Source organism: Oncorhynchus mykiss, chromosome 6, assembly GCF_013265735.2.
Source record: "Oncorhynchus mykiss isolate Arlee chromosome 6, USDA_OmykA_1.1, whole genome shotgun sequence".
Taxonomy (NCBI): Eukaryota; Metazoa; Chordata; class Actinopteri; order Salmoniformes; family Salmonidae; genus Oncorhynchus; species Oncorhynchus mykiss.
Genome location: NC_048570.1, coordinates 68,469,396 through 68,489,980, shown reverse-complemented (window position 1 = coordinate 68,489,980; position 20,585 = coordinate 68,469,396). Strand labels below are relative to the sequence as shown.

General features: G+C 42.4%; 1 protein-coding gene across 5 annotated transcripts in view; it reads right to left on the bottom strand.

Annotated features, from left to right (window-relative positions):
* Positions 1-5,261: 5,261 nt before the first annotated feature.
* LOC110526423 (DNA-binding protein RFX7) overlaps positions 5,262-20,585 on the bottom strand; it is a 43,386-nt gene continuing 28,062 nt past the window's right edge. Inside the window, exons 3-10 of one of the 5 annotated variants that reach the window (XM_036980818.1) lie at positions 20,226-20,308; positions 19,256-19,294; positions 18,999-19,124; positions 18,163-18,279; positions 15,442-15,526; positions 15,010-15,205; positions 12,988-13,286; positions 5,262-12,767 (exon numbers count right to left, since the gene is read on the bottom strand). In XM_036980818.1, coding sequence (XP_036836713.1) covers positions 9,528-12,767; positions 12,988-13,286; positions 15,010-15,205; positions 15,442-15,526; positions 18,163-18,279; positions 18,999-19,124; positions 19,256-19,294; positions 20,226-20,308 — 4,185 coding nt within the window. In that variant the 3' untranslated portion in view covers positions 5,262-9,527. Of the gene's footprint in view, positions 12,768-12,987; positions 13,287-14,997; positions 15,206-15,441; positions 15,527-18,162; positions 18,280-18,998; positions 19,125-19,255; positions 19,295-20,225; positions 20,309-20,585 lie in introns of all 5 variants that reach the window. The other 4 variants (XM_021607390.2, XM_021607391.2, XM_021607392.2 and 1 more) reach the window with 4 other exon arrangements.

Sequence of the window (20,585 nt, the reverse complement as noted above, 5' to 3'; positions counted from 1 at the left end):
CTCAAATAAACAGAGAAACGACACTATCATTACTTTAAGACATGAAGGTCTGTCAATCTGGAAAATTTCAATAACTTTTAAAGTTTCTTCAAGTGCAGTTGCAAAAACCATCAAGCACTATGATAAAACTGGCTCTCATAAGACCGCCACAGGAAAGTAAGACACAGATAAGTTCATTAGAGTTACCAGCTTCAGAAATTGCAGCCCAAATAAATGCTTCACAGAGTTCAAGTAACAGACACATCCTCATCCTCAACATCAACTGTTCAGAGGAGACAGGCCTTCATAGTCGAATTGCTGCAAAGACACCAGTCCTAAAGGACACCAAGAGAGACTTGCTTGGGCCAAGAAACATGAGCAATTAGACCGTTGTAAATCTGTCCTTTAGTGTGATGAGTCCAAATTTCAGATTTTTGGTTCCATCCGGCGTGTCTTTCTGAGAAGCAGAGTAGGTGAACGGATGATCTCCGGATGTGTAGTTCCCACCATGAAGCATGGAGGAGGGGGTGTGATGGTGCTTTGCTGGTGACACCATCTGTGATATATTTAGAATTCAAGGCACACCTACCCAGCATGGCTACTACCACAGCATTCTGGTTTGCGCTTAGTGGGACTATCATTTGTTTTTCAACAGGACAATGACCCAACACACCTCCAGGCTGTGTAAGGGCTATTTAACCAAGGAGAGGGATGGAGTGCTGCATCAGATGACCTGGCATCCACAATCTCCCGACCTCAACCCTGGTCTGGGATGAGTTGGACCACAGAGTCAAGGAAAAGCAGCCAACAGGTGCTCAGCATATGTGGGAACTCCTTCAAGACTATTGGAAAAGCATTCCAGGTGAAGCTGGTTGAGAGAATGCCAAAAGTGTGCAAAGCTGTCATCAAGGCAAAGGGTGGCTACTTTGAAGAATCTAAAATCTGAAACATATTTCGATTTGTTTAACACTTTTTTGGTTACATGATTTCATGTGTTATTTCATAGTTTTGATGTCTTCACTTTTATTCTACAATGTAGAAAATAGTCAAAATAAAGAAAGCCCTGGAATGAGTAGGTGTGTCCAAACTTTTGACTGGTACTGTATACATACGTACTCTACATACGTACTCTATACACACACACACTCTACATATTACCTCAACTACCTCATACCACTGCACATTGACTCGGTACCGGTACTCCTTGTATATAGCCTCATTATTGTCATTTTATTGCGTTACTATATTTTATTTAGAAAAAAAAATCGTAGTTTAACTTTTCATTGTTGGGAAAGGACACGTAAGTAAGCATTTCATGGTAGTCTACACCTGCACGTGACAAATAAAATGTGATTTTTTTTGTAAACAAGCGCTGTAAAATGCAAATATGGCCGTGTGGGAACCCTAACCCTATAAAAGGTGTGTAGTAATTTAACCTTTAAAAAAAGTACAATTATTTCTTGCTGATATGAAAGATACGTTCTTTATGTTTCAAAAACTGTTCCGCAAGTGATATATTTTAGCGTTCAGAACGAGCGTCTGGGCTTAAAACTCCCCAGGCCAGAAGATACTATTGTCAATAAGAGCTAAAAGTAGTTAGCGTCTATGAATGTGTAACCTCGAGACAAGCATTACTTAGTTATCATAATTTAGGAAACCAGTTGAATGACACACAGGTTAACCCCCATCCCGTGAGATGGGAGAAAGGATCCCTAGGTGGGCATTGTACGACCTTCAACCTGTTGTTCACATTCATGGATACAGTGCCTTGCGAAAGTATTCGGCCCCCTTGAACTTTGCGACCTTTTGCCACATTTCAGGCTTCAAACATAAAGATATAAAACTGTATTTTTTTGTGAAGAATCAACAACAAGTGGGACACAATCATGAAGTGGAACGACATTTATTGGATATTTCAAACTTTTTTAACAAATCAAAAACTGAAAAATTGGGCGTGCAAAATTATTCAGCCCCCTTAAGTTAATACTTTGTAGCGCCACCTTTTGCTGCAATTACAGCTGTAAGTCGCTTGGGGTATGTCTCTATCAGTTTTGCACATCGAGAGACTGACATTTTTTCCCATTCCTCCTTGCAAAACAGCTCGAGCTCAGTGAGGTTGGATGGAGAGCATTTGTGAATAGCAGTTTTCAGTTCATTCCACAGATTCTCGATTGGATTCAGGTCTGGACTTTGACTTGGCCATTCTAACACCTGGATATGTTTATTTTTGAACCATTCCATTGTAGATTTTGCTTTATGTTTTGGATCATTGTCTTGTTGGAAGACAAATCTCCGTCCCAGTCTCAGGTCTTTTGCAGACTCCATCAGGTTTTCTTCCAGAATGGTCCTGTATTTGGCTCCATCCATCTTCCCATCAATTTTAACCATCTTCCCTGTCCCTGCTGAAGAAAAGCAGGCCCAAACCATGATGCTGCCACCACCATGTTTGACAGTGGGGATGGTGTGTTCAGCTGTGTTGCTTTTACGCCAAACATAACGTCTTGCATTGTTGCCAAAAAGTTCAATTTTGGTTTCATCTGACCAGAGCACCTTCTTCCACATGTTTGGTGTGTCTCCCAGGTGGCTTGTGGCAAACTTTAAACGACACTTTTTATGGATATCTTTAAGAAATGGCTTTCTTCTTGCCACTCTTCCATAAAGGCCAGATTTGTGCAATATACGACTGATTGTTGTCCTATGGACAGAGTCTCCCACCTCAGCTGTAGATCTCTGCAGTTCATCCAGAGTGATCATGGGCCTCTTGGCTGCATCTTTGATCAGTCTTCTCCTTGTATGAGCTGAAAGTTTAGAGGGACGGCCAGGTCTTGGTAGATTTGCAGTGGTCTGATACTCCTTCCATTTCAATATTATTGCTTGCACAGTGCTCCTTGGGATGTTTAAAGCTTGGGAAATCTTTTTGTATCCAAATCCGGCTTTAAACTTCTTCACAACAGTATCTCGGACCTGCCTGGTGTGTTCCTTGTTCTTCATGATGCTCTCTGCGCTTTTAACGGAACTCTGAGACTATCACAGTGCAGGTGCATTTATACGGAGACTTGATTACACACAGGTGGATTGTATTTATCATCATTAGTCATTTAGGTCAACATTGGATCATTCAGAGATCCTCACTGAACTTCTGGAGAGAGTTTGCTGCACTGAAAGTAAAGGGGCTGAATAATTTTGCACACCCAATTTTTCAGTTTTTGATTTGTTAAAAAAGTTTGAAATATCCAATAAATGTCGTTCCACTTCATGATTGTGTCCCACTTGTTGTTGATTCTTCACAAAAAAAAATACAGTTTTATATCTTTATGTTTGAAGCCTGAAATGTGGCAAAAGTTCGCAAAGTTCAAGGGGGCCGAATAATTTCGCAAGGCACTGTACTTGATCCAACTGACCTTGCTTATAAGTATTTTCGTTCATGCGGTCCCTCGCTGGAACCTGTATAAAAAGTCAAGAAATGTAAAAAAATATAGAAATATGATTGATGGACTTGGACTATACTTTTTAAATTCAGCAAAAGTGTTCTACAAGGATCATCTTAATCTAATCATGGCAACAGCATTGTAAAATGTAACATTAGCTCTCAACTTAAGCCAGTTTCTGTTTATAAAGGATTACGATGAGTGCACTGTATGATAATTGGGAGGATATGTCCTCTACCAAAAGATCTTGACCTTTTTGGGAGGTAGTTTACTTGCCCTGGGTTCAAGCCTTGATTCAGCTGTTCTCCCTCAATTACCATACATTTACAAAAATCAATGAACTACCACATCATTGGGAATTTTAGATGATTCTCAGTTTAGTATCAGCGAGCTAACAACTTCAAAAACAGACAATGGAGTGAGACATTGTATTTACCAGACCAATTACACAGTTTGTTGTTGCACAGTAGTCTGTTCAAGTTGGTTCATTACGTAATGGAACATTCTCACCAGCAGAACATTCTAATTGGGAGTGTTTTTTGCAGACAAGCTCTTTTAGCCAAATGGCAATCTCTCCTCTTGCCATTTTTACAATAGAACTACACGGAGTGTACAAAACATTAGGAACACCTTTCCTAATAGAGTTGCACCCCCTTTTTTACAATAGAACTACACGGAGTGTACAAAACATTAGGAACACCTTTCCTAATAGAGTTGCACCCCCTTTGCCCTCAGGACAGCCTCAAAACGCCAGGGCATGGAATCTACAAGGTGTCAAAAGCGTTCTACAGGGATGCTGGCCCATGTTGACTCCAATGCTTCCCACAGTTGTGTCAAGTTGGCTGGATGTCCTTTGGGTGGTGGACCATTCTTGATAGACATGGTAAACTGTTGTGTGGAAAAAACCCAGCAGCATTGCAGTTCTTGACACACTCAAACTGGTACGCATGGCACCTACTACCATAACCTGTTCAAAGGCACTCAAATATTTTGTCTTGCCCATTCACCCTCTGAATGGCACACAATCCATGTCTCAATTGTCTCAAGGCTTAAAAATCCTTCAACATGTCTCCCCTCCTCTTCCTCTACACTGATTGAAGTGGATTTAACTTTTTTATTTAACCTTTATTTACAAGTGACATCAATAAGGGATCCTAGCTTAAACCTGGATTCACCAGGTCAGTCTGTCATGTTTTGTGTACACAGTGTATATGAATTAGCATAAGGGCGATAAACAGTTCACAAAAACTAGAAGCAGACATTTTTTCCAGCTCTTCTACAAGCCAACTCTTATCAGCAGAGGCTTGAAATCTATAAAGACAGATGGTGCTCGTGATGCCAAATGTGCATCGTTTTCTTATGAGCTGCATCAGGCTGTTTACAGATTTGCCACTCTCTGGAACATCACCACCACATTTACATCTAAAATGCTAAAACGTACAAAAAACATAATTGGGAATACACTTCCCACACGTGGGGGTTCTGTTCATGTTGTGGTACTGTAACATTTTCTATAACCCCTATGGAACAGGATTCAAGAAGATCAGTTCAAACCAGTCTTCCACTCATGTGACTTAATCGACTAGAATAGATATAGGATCTATGGAAAGTGGCATTTGGCACGCCATATCTTTTTAGTTTCATATTGAATAACATAATAAGCTATGGTGAGGAAAAGGACACTGAATACCAAAAGTGGGATTAACAGTAATGTAAATACATATTTATTTGAATATTCACTTTAGTCAGCTCTGGGGATGAAACCTTTGTGGGACCAAACCAGAAGACTCTAGCTGAGTGTAGGGAATGTCAATGCATGTAGAGGGTGGAAAAACAACAATTGAAACCAAGATATCCAAGTACTTAAAAAAAAGTTTATTGGTTTTTAAAACCCTTTAAAAAAAATCTCAACATCAGTGAGCACTTTCAATTAAAAAAGAAGGAAACTTTGCTGAAATGCTATAGCAACTTTATCAAATTACTGTACGGTCTGCTGTACACTAGACAACAACAAGACGGCATAGGGTATTTCTACAGATCTAGATGAAGAAGAGGGTTAAAGGGACTTTATACCAGGTCTGTGAAAGGTACAGCACAGGACTCAGCTACCCCTGTGCACTTAAAGAAGAACAGACAGGATTAGTCTTCGTTTAAGTACAAACATCAGTGCTTATTTTCAATGGTTTCTGAAAGAAAAAACTATTTCACAGAGTTACATAAAAAAAGTAAAAACATCTAAATAAAAAGAACAGATTCAAAACCTGAACATACAGAACAAATATTACTCTGAATTAGTAAACATCAAACAATGCAAGTAACTTGTGAGTCGCTATACCTTTCTGTTCAGATTGACAGGACCAATCCTGAATTACAGCAAAGTGGTTACAAATACTTTGTACAATAGAATTCTACAAACATGCACACATATCATTTAACAATGTGAAAGATTTATTTGAGAATATTTGTTAAAATGTTTCTTTAAATTGAGTTTCATATTCTCATGAGAATGAAGTAAAAAAAAAAAAAAAAAGTATCTCATTGAGATTAATGTACATTGCTACACAAGACAATTAGCGTTAATTTTTTTAATTGACACTTCTGTATAGAATTTTTTCACGTAGTTAAGCTCTTTAAAAAAATATTTGGGGAGCTTCAATTGATGCATTTGTCCTAAAATAGGTGCCAAAGCCTGGGTTCATTAAATGTTTAGTGCAATAACATGAACCTTCAAAGCTGGTTGAAATTTTAACCATGACATTCCGATGTCCATTGCAATGTTCTGGGCACAAAATCTGTCAGAGAAAGATAGCTATGCAACCTGGTAATATATAATACTTTTTTTAAATACCCATGCTATTTTCTCACTCGAAGCAGACATTTTCTGTAAAAAGCCAACCAATATAAATCTCAGGAAGCAAACAAAAAAAACAAGTTTAGAAAAAAACAGCATTATCTGTACAAGAAAGGGTGCCAGCAGCCAAACACACAAGCACAGTTTAGCTGGCTCCTGATCCAAAATCACCAATATAGCATTTCAGAGGGTGCAGGTGCACAGAACCAGTTTAAGTTATAACAATACAGTGTCAGAGCTTTCATATGTACAATCTGTGGGATTCAAAATGAGAGGAACACTTCAACTGAATTAACCCCAATATTGTCCTGCTACATTGGTTTTTATAAACCAGAACAGTAGTGTGGTTTTCAGCATGTTTTCCAGTGCTACAGATCAGTTGCCAGTTTCAAAATTTCCTCAAATTATTTATTTTCAACCATCCTACTTGAAATAAGGACAATTCCAAATGGCCATATAAAAGGTATTTGACGGATGTCAGGCAAACAGGCAAATGCTGGGAATTTTGTGGGTTCTTCTTCTAAAAAAAAAAAAATCCTATTTAATGCTTTTTTCTCTCTCACTAATTAGTTTTTCTTTGGTATGGATATAAGGCTCAGAAGATTAAAAGCTCATAAAAACCACAGGATCTGACCAATTAGCTATTCCCTTTATGAGTTGCATGCCTTATTCACACACTGTTCTTCACTATACTATAAGCCATTTAAACCTGCAATAGATGACCCGTACTTTACCACTAAATGCCTTTTTTGACTCCAGGTGAAACACGTCCCTTCACTGTTCGAATAAAATGCAGTGCATTAATGAACTCAACAAGAACATTATTCAAGAAAAGGACAATTTATACAAATGTTTATGTAATTCTGTATTACAGTATTCCATAGTATTGTATTTTCTACTGGATCTAGACTAATGTACGGGGAATAGCTTTCAATGTATGACAGTAAATTATGCACTTTAGTGGCTTTTTTTATAGGAAGGACTTTGAATATCCAATGGCATAATATGTTTGAATTTACCATAGAAGGAAAACTAATTTAATTTAATCTAAATGACTTCATATCCATCACATGTTTTACTGAATGTATGTAACACATATGAAACAAATAAAAAGAGAAGTGGAAAACGACATACATTTACATAAACCTGCAGTAACCTACTTTGACAGTAGCAGCCGCTTTGATAAGTAAAAAATGCATAGTTTTAAAATAAATCAGAACCAGGAAAGTCATTTTTCCCCAAATAGATACATGACTGAAACAGGGCAGGGTCATCTCCAGTCAATATACTTTGGTATAGGGGTGTCATAAGGTTAAATTCCTATTCATATATTCCTCCACTTCCTTAAATCAATATATTTATGTTAATTAAGATGATACCTGCTAAATAGTCACAAAGGTAAATAAAACAATCCCCACCAGTGCCCTACACAAGTCTTAAAAAAAATCGATATAGGTGAAAAAGGTCATCTTCTGCATTATACGTTTTAAGTACAAGATTTAACTGTCTTTTGAGCTCCATCTTAAAGTCCATCCCCTTTAGTTCTGCAGCCACTAAAGTGCAAGCTATCCCCATTACAGGTCTCTATTATGATTGTTTTAAGTCTCATAAACCCACACTATTCCAAACAAACCAATCCTTTCCTTTTGACACTGGGGAGCTCAAATACAGTAAGAACGTCAGCAGGGCAAAATGTGTGTGAAGCAAGCCTAAAAAAATGACACCATTAACAGATAACATTTGTTGTTCTTCAGCTACCTGCTCTCAGTTTCGCTGTACTCAAAGTGCATTAACTACTGGGGGACATGAGGAAATTTGAAAAGGTGAAAAGCCATACATCAATCAAATTTCAATTTCCTAGGCTATATTTTTTGTACCATGCACACTGGAATTTGAGTGGTCAATATCTTATTTGTCAAGTTTGCATAACGTGTCAGCAAAATGGACAATCAGACATCTTCTGACAAGTTTAGTATACAGACAGTATATCTTGACCTTTAAATCTATAGTTTGAATAATATTCTGTAGTCACACAGATTCCTTTTCAAACAGCTGCCGTTTTCCTACTTGTAAAAATACTAATTCTGAGAGAATGGAACTAGTTTGCCTCAAGATCATTGCAAACAATGTACGTTAAAAGGTCCAGTTTTTATCTCAATATCAAATCCTTTCTTTAAGTACCTTACTGTGATTTAATTGAAAACAATGGTCAAAAAGTAACTAAAATAGCTTCTTGGCAAAGAACAAATTCTCAAGCAAGAATTTTGCTAGGACTGAGTGGGGAGGGGAAACCTAAAAACTAGCTGTTATTGGCAGAAGGTTTGGAACTCTTATTGGTCTATTAACTAAATGTACTGCCTGGTGATGTCACCATGCAGGCCAAAAATCTCACCAAAACAGGCTGACGTTTCAGGAGGTCTTTTCAAACAGCTCCTACACTAAAAAGGGCAATATTTAATTTTCACAGTATTATTCCAACCTCAGTGTGGAAATATATAAAACATGGGTCTTTAAGTAGACCAATGATCATTTTTATTTACAGATTATGGGGGAATTTTTTAAACCATTGATTTGTCTTGCACCTGGAAGCACCTGCAATCCTTAAGAAGACTTGAAACAATGAGAAACATTAGTACCACTGCATGCTACTGCAAATTCCCACTCAAGGTCATGTACTGTACATACAATAGTCTCGGTATCTCAACTCTTCATTGAGATGGACAGGGGCATATTAGGTGAACATACACCCCATTTAACATTCTTGCACAACAGTATGCTTCTAAAGCAGTTCCAAATGATTTGTCTGATACATCTGAATATAGACTTTATCTCAATGGAAGTAAAACAATTTACAGAGGGAGGAAAAGTTACCAATTATTTGCCAAACCTCTTGTTTTAGTCAAGAGCTCCTGAACAAAAATATTAACCAAAATGATAGATGTTTGTAATCTTTAAGAGATCTCTTCATATCTTCTGTGTCCTCCTGAAAATGTAAAAATACTTGTTCTACTACTGTCTTGATTTAAATGCTCTTGAATGACTTGATGTCTAAAGAGGGAGAAATGGATGAGTCAGCACCAGCAATGAGCTGTGAGAGAAAACCAGCATATTTGTAAGAGTGATCATTTATGTTCAGCCTGGCACTTAGACTGGACAAAAGTCATTGTTTCCAGAGTGTTGCAGTGTGCTATACAATGTCAATGTGAATAATTACAAAGATGATTTTTTAAAAACTATTTCACCCTCATGAAATAAAAGCAGAGCCCATATTAACCCATTAACCCGACTGTGGGCTGGTCTTTACTTTCCAGCCAATCAAATCCATTGGAATTCGCAGTCTCGCTGCAAATCTGCTGGAACAGCGGATCATTCTTCAGTTCCTCCAGTGTAGAGTCTTCATATTGTCCCTGCTGCTGATTGGGGTCAAACAGAAGGTTTGTGTCCAAATTGTTCAGGTCATTGATGCTACTGGAAAGATCAGAGGTCAGTCGAAAATCAGACCCCACAGCGTTGAGTTCTGACACCTGTCTCACGAGCCGATTGCCAGGAGTAAGGCTGCCGTCCGCTAAGAGGTCTTTAACAGTGGTACTGAAATCTAGCTGCTGCTGTTGAAGTTTCTGGGCCACTAGCATAGGCTGGCTCTGCTGATGCTGCTCTTCTCCAGTAGCTGATTGTGCTTGGCTGTCACCTGCTGAGAGACTCATCTGTTCGTTCCTAGAGTTCTTCATGAGGTAACCTGGCTTCTGAAACTCGTACGCATTCGGAGCGTTGGAAGTCAGAGTCTGGTAGTTGGCACTGCTGGGGAAGCTGGGTGTGGTCTCTAAGATCTGGGTGAGGTTCATGCGGGCTGTGTAGTTGGACGGCAGGTTGTTGATGCCCAGGCCCCGCACCGCGTCGTCACTGTCCCCGTCCATCTTGCTCAGGAGCACGTTGGTGATCTTTTTGCTGTTGGTCTGGCCCTGCATGGGCAGCACCTCTGTCTGCATCATCACATTGACAGGCACAGACTGGCTCCTCTGTGCCATGCTGCTGACGCTGACGTCCCCATGGCTGTTGGCGAAGATGTTGATCATCTCGGGGATCACGGGGGAGGTGAAGGGGGACACTACTGTTCGGGGGATGTTTTGCAGGCCCTGGTTGCCACTCAGGTTTCGCTGTCGCACAGCAGGGCTCACACTACGACAGCGGAAGGTCCCGCCTGCTGAGGATGTGCTGGTGGCCTTGTTGTCCAGAGGGGCGGGCACAGCGAAGCCCTCCTGCTTGTTCAGGTTGGCCATACTGGCTGCCTGCTGCTGCACCGGAGAGATGGGTGTCAGGCGGCCGTAGTGCCGCGTCTGAGACTGATAGGACTGGCCAGGGATGGCGAAGGCATGGGGCTTTCGGAAGTGGTCGTCAACCAGGTCCTGATAGCTGGGGAGGATACTGATGCCGTTGATGGAGTTCCCCCCGCTGTTGTTGTAACCATTGTTCATCCACTCCAGTTTGGCCTTGTCTGGGTGAGTAGCCATGGGCCTCTGCATGGGCTTGACGGGGCTACTGGAGACAATGCTGCCGTCGTGGTAGCCTGTAATGCTGGAGTTAATGGGAGTGAAGGCAAAGGGGTTCCTGCACTCCACAGGGCTGGGGGGCACGCTGCCGCTGCAGTTGGAGTGTGGAGTGCCGATGGGGGTGTGTCGGCTGCTCCCCAGGGCACTGTCCACCGGGGTGGTAGGGGCCATGCGGGAGCAGGGACTCTCCCTGGTCAAGCCCTGGCCTCCTCCCATCATCTCAGAGGTGGGTGTGGGAGTTGGGGTGGGGGTGTGGACAGGGGTGGTGCTGCTGTGTACTGATTGGTAGTAAGGGGTCACTGTCTGGTTGGAGGACATTATGTTGCCCTGTATTACAGACTGATGGCCTTGCACCGTCACATCAGCTCCGAAGGCCTGCAGACTGCTGTTGAGCTTCATCTGCTCCTCCATCTGCACCAGCTCCTCCACAATGCTGTCCTGGGTCATATCGTCATCATTGAAATGGAAGTAGTCCATGTCTGTCTGCATGGAGAGCTGGCTAGAGTCTGGGGCCTGGCCCATCATGGCCAGGGGCTCCATGACCGGTGTGGATGCCTGCTTGTGGTCTGTGATCTGCTGGGCGTAGGCCTGCTGCTGCGGTTGTTTACCTCCCTCCAGCTGGCCCCCGACCCACATGGTGTTGCTTAGGTCACTCACAGCAGACTGCTCCAGTAGGGCAGAGCTGTTGGGCATGGATTGCATGTTACCCGTCATGTGCTGCTGGTGCTGAATTCGTGCATGACCAGCCGGGGCACTAACGTTGCCGATGCTACTAGTGTCCATGGTGGTCGGAGTGTCTCTTCTCTGCACGGAGTTCTGTGGCTTGACAACAGTCTGGAAGCCTCTGGTTCCGATAGGGGAATCAGAGAGTGACAGGATTCGAGTTGGGACAGTGGAGTTCAGTTTCACAGTAACTTTACCGATGGCTGGTGCACTTTCAGGTCTGACCGGGGTTCCTGCCCTGGGGAGTTTCTTCACTCCTGCACCAATCCCATGTCTGTAACCATCGGAACCCCCAAGAGGCTGCTGGGAGATGAAGACCCTTTTGACAGGCGTGGGATAAAACTCTGGGCCGATGCCTGGGCGCTTCCTGGGGCTCTTGGAGGCGATGAGTGATGTGGCAACAGTGCCGCCATTGGGTGACAGAGTGGTGCTGGTATTCTGATTGGAGACCGTCAAATACAAAGTGCTTTCGTTATTGGTGTTATTATTGCTACCAGCTGTAGCTGCCACAGGGTTGTTGCTCAAAGAGGACTTTACGTTGCATTTGGTTCCAGCCATTGCCTCCAGTCCCAGGGAGCCTTTAGTGTGAGGCGTGGGCACACTGGCAGCCCTTGGTACAGCTCCTCCAGCCCTCTGCCCCCCTGCAGCTTCCTGAGCCATAGTAAGCCTGCTAGCACCCAGGGCCGGACTGCCCTCACTTATGGCTTCACCCTCCATCATCTTGATGTCGATGGTAGGGGTGGTGGTGGCCCGGCCTGACCTGGCTAAGGGGGACAGGATGGGCGCCGCAGAGCCACTCCTGGCCCGTGGGCTGGGTCTGCTCTCCTCCAGGGCTACAGTGCTGCCCATGCCAGCAGAGGCAGGCCTTAAGGTGGTGTTGGTTAGGGTGGTTGTAGTACTGCAGTTGGGAGCCAGGGATATGGTAGTCATCTTGACCACGTTGACAGAGCTGATGTGGGGTGTGGGCTGCATCACGGTCTTGATGGGGCTGTTGGTGATGAGCAGGGTGGGGGGCGAGCGCAGGGTGATGGCGCTGGTGGCTGAGGGTTTAGGCAGGATCTGGGCATACCGGTGCCGGGCAGAGCGGTCCCCCACAGGGCTGGCTGGGATATTCTGAGGGGTCTTGGGACACTTGACTGGCTGCATTGACTGGGTCACCACTTGGAAGTTGACAGGCAGAATCTTGCCCTCCGAAGTTCCCACAGGACTGGGGGACATCAGCTGCCTGCTCCTTTGTACCTGCATTTACAGCAAAGCAAAACATGACACAAAAAAGTATTAATAAGATGTAAACGTATGCAACACCTTCATAACTGCAGTTATGAATAGCTTCTGTTGCATGTGATATAGGCAACACAAAGTTGTCGCTTGTATAGATGTGTAACAGGAACACTGCAAAGACAGTGGGATATATTGAGTAAGCTTAGACAAACAGAAGTAGAATACCAGCTTGGCTTACCGTGATGGGGCTGGGGACTGCAGCTACCATAATGCCAATGGTGGGATGTGGGGAGAGCAGGGCTGGGCTTCTACAGGTAATGGAGCCGACCCCAGGCGTGCCCCCGTCAGCCCGCCTGGCCTGAGCCTCTCCGGGGAGGGGGGAGTGCAGCATCTGCTCCTGCTGCTTCTTCTGGATCTTCCGCTGGAGCTGCTGCTTGGCATCGATGGAGGGAGAGGGCAGGGTCTTCACTTGGGACTGGAAGGAGTGGGCTTCAGCTGTGGGTGCAAATGCTGAGGATGGGAGTGGCGTTTTAACTCCTAAAGGGAGGAGACAGAGGAAGACAAACAGGTTAACACATATTTTGGGTAAACAAATTGTCACGGTCCTCCTAGGCAAAGCAACTTCTATTTTGCAGGAAGCATAATTATCAGACTGGGCACACACTGGTTGAATCAATGTTGTTTCCACATAATTTCAATGAAATTAAACCAATGTGGAATAGACATTGAATTGACATCTGTAACCAATGGGATGGCTTTTAGGGACTGACAGGAGGAGGTAAGTAAATGCACTATAGCAGGTCAATGAGAAGAATCTGCCACTAGATGGAAACATTTCACTGTTCACCATACATGAGGCAGTGAAAGGAAAAGTGAAGTTTGACTATCAACACATACAGTGCATACTGACAGTATTCAGATCCCTTGACTTTTTTACGTTACAGCCTTATTCTAAAATGGCAAAGCAAAAACAGGTTTCTATACATTTTTGAAAATGTATAAAAAATAACAGATACCTTATTGACATAAGTATTCAGACCCCTGTCTATATAAGGTCCCACAGTTGACAGTGCATGTCATAGCAAAAACCAAGCCATGATGTCAAAGGAATTGTCCGTAGAGCTCTGAGACAGAATTGTGTCGAGGCGCAGATCTGGGGTACTGAAACATGTCTGCAGCATTGAAGGTCCCCAAGAACACAGTGGCCTCCCTCATTCTTAAATGGAAGCAGTTTAGAATCACCAAGACTCATTATGGAGCTGGCCGCCAGGCAAAACTGAACAAATCGGTGGAGAAGGGCCTTGGTCAGGGAGGTGACCAAGAACCCAATGGTCACTCTGACAGAGCTCCAGAGTTCCTCTGTGGACAAGGGAGAACCTTCCAAGGAGGACAGCAATCTCTGCAGCACTCCAACAATCAGGCCTTTATGGTAGAGTGGCCAGACGGAAGCCACTCCTCAGTAAAAGGAACATGACATCCCGCCTGGAGTTTGCCAAAAAGGCACCTAAAGACTCGCAGACCATGAGAAAGACAATTCTCTGGTCTGATGAAACCAAGATTGAATTCTTTGGCCTGAATGCCAAGCATCACGCCTGGAGGAAACTTGGCACCATCCCTACAGTGAAGCATGGTGGTGGCAGCATCATGCGGTGGGGATGTTTTTCAGCGGCAGGGACTGGGAGACAAGTCAGGATCGAGGGAAAATTGAACGGAGCAAAGTAGAGAGAGATCCTTGATGAAAACCTGCTCCAGAGCACACAGGACCTCAGACTGGGCCGAAGGTTCACCTTCCAACAGGACAACGACCCTAAGCACACAGAAAAGACAACACAGGACTGGCTTTGGGACAAGTCTCTGAATGTCCTTGAGTGGCCCAGCCAGAGCCTGGACTTGAACATCTCTGGAGACCTGAAAATAGCTTTGCAGCGACGCTCCCCATCCAACCTGACAGAGCTTGAGAGGATCTGCAGAGAAGAAGGGGAGAAACTCCCCAAATACAGGTGTGCCATCTTGTAACGTCATACCCAAGAAGACTCTAGGCTCTAATAGCTGCCAAAAGGTGCTTCAACAAAGAACTAAGTAAAGGGTCTGAATACGTATGCAAATCAGTTTAATTTTGAATACATTTGCAAAAATACCTAAAAACCGTTTTTTGCTTAGTCATTTTAAAAATAAGGCCGTAACAACAAAATATAGAAAAAGTCAAGGGTTCTGAATACTTTACAAATGCACTGTATTGTATTGTCACCTGTTGGTGTACCAGTCATGACCGTGAGGGCTGCCACAGATTTGGTGCCGATGTAGTGGCTGTTGAGGAGGAAGCGAGCCAGGTCCTCCACAGCATCAAACTGGCGACTCAGCACCTTCTGGGCCCACTCACACACCAGGCCACAGGCCGCAGAGCGCACCTCTTCCTCCGCACTGCACAGCTGACCTGAGGCCTCCAGCACCTCACACTGAAGCACAACATGGGCACATGTACAGGTGTTAAGAATTAAAGTCATATATATCCCTGTATTACTTTTAGTTCAATATGAAGCCTCAAAATGTGGTCCTTTTCTTAACACGTTACATTAAATAAAGTTATGTTTTGGTTGGACTACAGTTAGGCAAAAATTTCTTATTTAAATAGATTTAAGAAAATAAATAAGTACGGTAAAGACCTTGAGAGGAAGGCAGACAGACAACTTACCCCGTCCCCTGTTTTATGTAACTCCAGGTTCGGTAAAGATGGCATGTGGACAAAGGCTTTCTTCCTCAGTCCACTATAGCAGTATGTGAGCAGAGGTTAAGGTCAAAAAAACTGAACTGTCAAACATTTAAGAGTTAATTTATGGATTTGATAAAATGTGTTGCTTGTTTGTCTGTAAAGAGCAGGGCTTTAGGGACCATTCTAGACATAAGAGACTGGGATTTCCCCATAGGATAGGGTAAGAAACATACAGTGCCTTGCGAAAGTATTCGGCCCCCTTGAACTTTGCGACCTTTTGCCACATTTCAGGCGTCAAACATAAAGATATAAAACTGTATTTTTTTGTGAAGAATCAACAACAAGTGGGACACAATCATGAAGTGGAACGACATTTATTTGATATTTCAAACTTTTTTAACAAATCAAAAACTGAAAAATTGGGCGTGCAAAATTATTCAGCCCCTTCACTTTCAGTGCAGCAAACTCTCTCCAGAAGTTCAGTGAGGATCTCTGAATGATCCAATGTTGACTTAAATGATTAATGATGATAAATACAATCCACCTGTGTGTAATCAAGTCTCCGTATAAATGCACCTGCACATCCCAAGGAGCACTGTGCAAGCGATAATATTGAAATGGAAGGAGTATCAGACCACTGCAAATCTACCAAGACCTGGCCGTCCCTCTAAACTTTCAGCTCATACAAGGAGAAGACTGATCAGAGATGCAGCCAAGAGGCCCATGATCACTCTGGATGAACTGCAGAGATCTACAGCTGAGGTGGGAGACTCTGTCCATAGGACAACAATCAGTCGTATATTGCACAAATCTGGCCTTTATGGAAGAGTGGCAAGAAGAAAGCCATTTCTTAAAGATATCCATAAAAAGTGTCGTTTAAAGTTTGCCACAAGCCACCTGGGAGACACACCAAACATGTGGAAGAAGGTGCTCTGGTCAGATGAAACCAAAATGGAACTTTTTGGCAACAATGCAAAACGTTATGTTTGGCGTAAAAGCAACACAGCTCATCACCCTGAACACACCATCCCCACTGTCAAACATGGTGGTGGCAGCATCATGGTTTGGGCCTGCTTTTCTTCAGCAGGGACAGGGAAGATGGTTAAAATTGATGGGAAGATGGATGGAGCCAAATACAGGACCATTCTGGAAGAAAACCTGATGGAGTCTGCTAAAGACCTGAGACTGTGACAGAGATTTGTCTTCCAACAAGACAATGATCCAAAACATAAAGCAAAATCTACAATGGAATGGTTCAAAAATAAACATATCCAGGTGTTAGAATGGCCAAGTCAAAGTCCAGGCCTGAATCCAATCGAGAATCTGTGGAAAGAACTGAAAACTGCTGTTCACAAATGCTCTCCATCCAACCTCACTGAGCTCGAGCTGTTTTGCAAGGAGGAATGGGAAAAAATGTCAGTCTCTCGATGTGCAAAACTGATAGAGACATACCCCAAGCGACTTACAGCTGTAATCGCAGCAAAAGGTGGCGCTACAAAGTATTAACTTAAGGGGGCTGAATAATTTTGCACTCCCAATTTTTCAGTTTTTGATTTGTTAAAAAAGTTTGAAATATCCAATAAATGTCATTCCACTTCATGATTGTGTCCCACTTGTTGTTGATTCTTCACAAAAAAAATACAGTTTTATATCTTTATGTTTGAAGCCTGAAATGTGACAAAAGGTCGCAAAGTTCAAGGGGGCCGAATACTTTCGCAAGGCACTGTACCTCAGGGCAGAAGGTCAGCTGTCACTCAGACAGATCTGAGGAAGCGCCTTGTCACCCGAAGCTGAGACAGCTATCTCCCAGTCAGCATCAGTCACTAGTCACTCCACTACTAATCCCTCAGCCCCTCAGGCCTCTCACACTCCCACTGAACCTTCTCTTCCCCCTCCAACCTTCGGAGCTGTGACCAACTCCACTGCCAAAATAAGGCACTGTGGATTTGTGGTGAGAGCTAGACTTTTATCAGATTCTGGTGTGTGAGAGTGTGACAGCAGGTGCTCCCTGCTGAACACTTGCATACACTTAGGAGGTGTCTCACACAACCAGGCAAAGAGCTACTCAGAGTTATAGCACAGTTATGAATGACTCACACAAAACAAATAATAAAATAGACAAACAGGTCCAAGACTGTGACCTTGAATTAACTTGTACCTTTGTAGAGTGTGTATTACACTTGGAAAAAGAAAATAGTTCATTTAAAAAAGGGAGATATAGATGACGAAGCAAGCCACAGCTCAAGATGATCTGATTTTACTTTTGAGTTTCAGTTGCTATTGCAACCACCATATAAAAACAAGGTCTATTTCAGAAAGACTCTGCATTGAAAATAAAAACTGCATGCATATGCAAGTATTTTATACTATTCTATTTTCCACCTCAACAAAATAAGGACGAAGTCACTTGTCACTTTACTAATTTAACGGACGCTAATCTCATTGGAGACTGTATCTTTGCCAAGTCTAGAGTCGTGATCTCATGGAAAAGACATTTCACAAATTGTTTCCTGAAGGTCAAGAACACAGTGATTCCCCTAAGTGTCTCTGTCCTACTATACTACTCTCCAGGCAGAGGCCGCTTTATTTGATTTAATTTCAGTTCTATATTTAGAGGCTCCATGAACTGACACAACAGATGTTCTGCGACCAGAGTCCAGAGAGGCCAGATTGTTCACTACAAACGATTCCAGTGAAGGATATTTTGATTTGCCTCTCATGCCAAGTCGACGTGCCTTCATGTTTGGAAATACATTTTTCATGATCTTTCCAAAGTCCGCCGCACTCAATGGGTGGTAGCAGAGATTGTCACAATAGCTCCTGAAACAAACAAACAAACCAGACAGAGGCAGACAGACAGACAGACAGACAAGGCATTGGAAATCTCAGTAAAACCAAATAAACTGTTAAATATCAAATAAAGACAATCATATCAAAACAGTGACATCTGGGTGAAGACGTTCCCAAAGAAATCTGAACCATTATTAGTACTTTCAATTGCAGTGAATGAGTAAGTCAAACTGTGTGTTACATAACAGTCACATAGCATTTCAGACTTTCCGTTCTAGTGTTACCAACACATGGTGCAAATCTTTTCCCATGCTTTCTGCATCTATTTATATTGCTGCTTTGGCTGGCAGTATGTAGATCCTTCATAGCTGGCAGTGTCTGGTAAAGGTTTATTTATTTAGTAACAGCCAAATGTTATGTACTTTCATAACATGTATCTCATGTCATAAAATAAAACGGCCATACAAATGTGTACCTTGTTCTTGTGAAAACTCTTAGAAGTAAAGTACTCATGGAAATCAAAAGTAAATCCATTTATTTCCACCTGGAATGGAATTGAACCTAAAATACCTGTACACAGTGCTATCAATATGTTTCTAAATTGGTGTGGTGTCCCTTTCCAGAACATCAAAACAGGACAGATTTTTGTTTGTATTGAACAGTGTTATTGATTTGAAAATGACCCGAGCTGGACAAAGTCCCCTTAGATTCACACTTCCCTATGTCCCCTTTCTCAGTCAGATACCCACTTGTACTCGTCATAGACCTCCTGTTTTGGCAGAGAGGTTTCTGGGTGTTCCTCTAGGTGATTGCGGATCCAGTTGAACGCGTGCATCTGCTGAGTGCGGCTTGATGACATGGAGCTCTGATCACTGCTAGAGAAAGCAGGAGAGCAGTATTGTAAATAACCTGACTGTCGGATGTACCTTTCCCACCACATTTTTCAAACCCAACCAACACACATCACCCTCATGTCTCTGTTGTAAGTGAGAGAGGTTTTATGTACCATGACAGTTCTCCAGGACTGGCAGACCCTCTCTCAGTCCTGATGGGCATCGTGTGGAGTGTTGGGGTGGAGGTGTTGAGGTGATGAGGATTAGATGTGGAGAACAAGTAGGAATTGATCATTGTATGATATTGACAACATCAATGAGCAGCGTGTGTGTGTTTGTGTGTCACCTGATCCTAAACTAACTTCAAGCCACTGCCCCTGGACACTTGGGGAGATGTGAGAGGATTGGATAAGTTCAAACAATATGGGGAAATTCCTCTTAGCCCATCAGAAATAAAGCTATTATAGTATTCCTTAGGCCTAATACATATCCAATCATCTCAGATCAATACACATTCCTAGGGAGTAGGGGTAGGGTCGATTTGGAATGTATATACACACACAAACACAACAGATCAAATATACATTAGAGAGAGAGAGAAGACAAATCTACATATTTTGCTAAAAGGTAAAATGTGAAGGGTTGAGGAAAGATGTTATTAATAAGTTATTAAGTAAGGACTTTCAATGAGAACACACACACAGGTGGTAGTCAAGTGGGAAGTCAATATCAAATCAATTTTTTTTATTTTTTTTTTTATTTTTTTTAAATGCCAAAGATTATTTTCTATTAAAAAGAGAATATTTGAACACACATCTAACGGGTAGTCCTAAGTGGGAATTCAATATTAAATCAATCAATGCAATGATAAAAATAAAAAAAAACAGCCAAAGCTTATTTGCGCTCTAAGGGAGAGAGTTTAGCATAACGAGCAGAGTTTGACATAACAACAGTCCAATCTAATGTTGACAAGCATTGTAGTAGATGTGGGGATGGGGTAGGGTGCAGAACATCTATATTATGCTACTAGGCTAATGGGGAAGATGAACAACAGGCTAAGTCATGTGCAAATGGCGTGGAACTACATGCAGACATGACACAAAACAAATGTTGTTCAATCAAATGAAAAAAAGGATAAATTACCTTTTTTCACTGTTGCTGGGACCAGAAGGCAACTTAAGGTAGAGGTAGAGTTTCTCGATGTCTGTAAACGTCTCCACATCTTTCTGTAAAAGCGGCGCACAGGGAAGAGGAGGGATTTAATAACAAACGTGTAACAAACGTGTTCATATATTTTTTGTCCAATAAACAAATTACTTGCATGGACACGTGTTTTCGTTTAGGAGTTTTAGTTCATTTGACATTTGGCAATGTGAAACCAACTGGACCAAATACATTAACATATAATCAAACTTATTCGAACTATAGTTCAAAACTGTGTGTGAAAAACACAACACAATGTTCAGGAACAAATACCTCCCCACACACAAGAAAACAAAAACA